Genomic DNA, 2,047 nt, shown 5'->3' with positions numbered 1-2,047 from the left:
CTGTGACTGTGTGTCTGTGTCTGTGTGTGTGTGTGTGTGAGTGTGTGTGTGTGTGTGTCTGTGAGTGTGTGTGTGTGTCTGTGAGTGTGTGTTGTACCGTATGTTTTAGCCAGTGCTCTCTGAATATCGGCCGTAGCTTCTTATGCACAACGACGTCCTGCATGTCCTCCAGAGACGGATGAAGACCTGCCTCCTCCTCAAACGGCAGACAGAACTCATCCACGGGACCTGAGACGCACACACACACACACACACACACACACACACAGACACAGACACACAGACACAGAGACACACACACACACACACAGACACACACACACACACACACACACACACACACACAGACACAGACACACAGACACAGAGACACACACACACACACACAGACACACACACACACATGGATCAGCACCGGTTTATCCCATGACTTCACCTGAGTGTGAGTGAATGGGTGTTTGTTACCGTCGGCTGCTGTGCAGCGAGAGGCCAGTTCCCACAGCACCAGACCCGCGGCGTACATGTCGATCCTCAGAAACGCGTCGCGCTGGAAACTGATCGCTCCCTCCAGCACCTCCGGAGCCATGTAGCGCCGCGTTCCCACCTTCACACAACACAACCAATACAACCTCAGCAATGACTGAGTAGCACTTTACATCTGTCACAAGTAAGGACTATTCAGTCAATGTTTGCCATGAATTGCATTGTGAAACTAGAAAAAAACTGACCTATTCATGCCGGGAAATGTTGTTGTTTGTTTTTGAGCACATGCACAAATCATATTCACCTGTCCGTGTGTGTCGCCTGTAGATTTCCCTGCTTCAAACTTCAGTGCCAGGCCAAAGTCAGCAATACATGCAGTTAAATCATGCTTCACTAACACATTCTTACTCTTGATATCTCTGAGAGAGAGAGAGAGAGAGAGTTTAAGTTACAAAGTAGGGACTGGGGTTTGTGAAAAAGTTTAGAGAAAAATGGTGTAAAAATAAAGAATATATATAAAAATAATACACCTAAAAGTACATTACTATAATGAGTAGAGAAAAAAACATTTATGATGATAATAATAATAATAATAATGTAACTTAACTGAAACTAAATATTTTCCAAACCATATAAATTGGATCTTTATACAAGAAACTAAATTAAATTTTAGGATGAGGGGCCCTCACTACAAAAATAAATTAATAATAATAATAATAATAATAATAAATTAATTAATCAAATTATTAAGTAAATAAATATATTTTAGATTAAAATAAAAAATAAGTATATAAATAAATAAAAAACATTCAACATTCAAAAAAATTATAAAAATCAATATGCTAGAAAAATACATCAATAAATAAACAAAGAAGTATATAAATAAATAAATACCCCAAAACAATCTAACAGTAAATTACTGTAATGAGTAAAAAAAAATTGAAACTAAATATTTTCCAAAGAAACTGTACACATTTTATTATGCAATTTTTATTATAAATTTTTTTACAGTATAAACTGGGTCTTTTTACAAGGCTGTTAATTTTAGGATGGGGGTCCCTCACACAAGGAAGTTTGGGGGTCCTTTGCATCTAAAAGACATTGTGTACCTGTGTGCAATGGCAGGCTTGTGTCCGTCCTTCAGGTTGGGAATGTCCTCGTGTAAATACGCCAAACCGCGCACAAACGTCTGCGATATCAGACACAGCTCATTCCACGACACAACATTAGCCTTCAGGAAATCTGTCAGCGAGCCCTGAGAACAAACACACGTGCAGATGATATCAAACATGTGGCACAGTGAGGTCATGTGACAATAATGTACAATAATACTGTTTCAAACGTTTACCGCTGCATATTACATATTTTGTAAATATTCAGAATTTTACATTGACTGTAGTGAACCTTATGCAGTATTCTGAATAAAGCTGATGACAAACACTTCTGTACCTGTGTGTGTGTGTGTGTGTGTGTGAGAGAGTGTATGAGTAAGTGTGTGTGTGTGAGTGAGTGAGTGTGTGTGTGTGTGAGAGAGAGAGAGTGTATGAGTAAGTGTGTGTGTGTG

General features: G+C 39.0%; 1 protein-coding gene across 1 annotated transcript in view; it reads right to left on the bottom strand.

Moving 5' to 3' along the window:
* Positions 1–2,047, bottom strand: part of LOC107705816 (activin receptor type-2A-like) — a 27,746-nt gene that overhangs the window by 12,929 nt on the left and 12,770 nt on the right. Inside the window, exons 7-8 of the mRNA XM_016509286.1 lie at positions 466–604; positions 98–228 (exon numbers count right to left, since the gene is read on the bottom strand). Coding sequence (XP_016364772.1) covers positions 98–228; positions 466–604 — 270 coding nt within the window. The remainder of the gene's footprint in view (positions 1–97; positions 229–465; positions 605–2,047) is intronic.

Source organism: Sinocyclocheilus rhinocerous, unplaced genomic scaffold (genome assembly GCF_001515625.1).
Source record: "Sinocyclocheilus rhinocerous isolate Xijiao unplaced genomic scaffold, SAMN03320098_v1.1 scaffold2159, whole genome shotgun sequence".
Lineage (NCBI taxonomy): Eukaryota > Metazoa > Chordata > Actinopteri > Cypriniformes > Cyprinidae > Sinocyclocheilus > Sinocyclocheilus rhinocerous.
The sequence above is the reverse complement of the archived record's forward strand: the minus strand, read 5'-3'. Positions and strand labels throughout refer to the sequence as shown.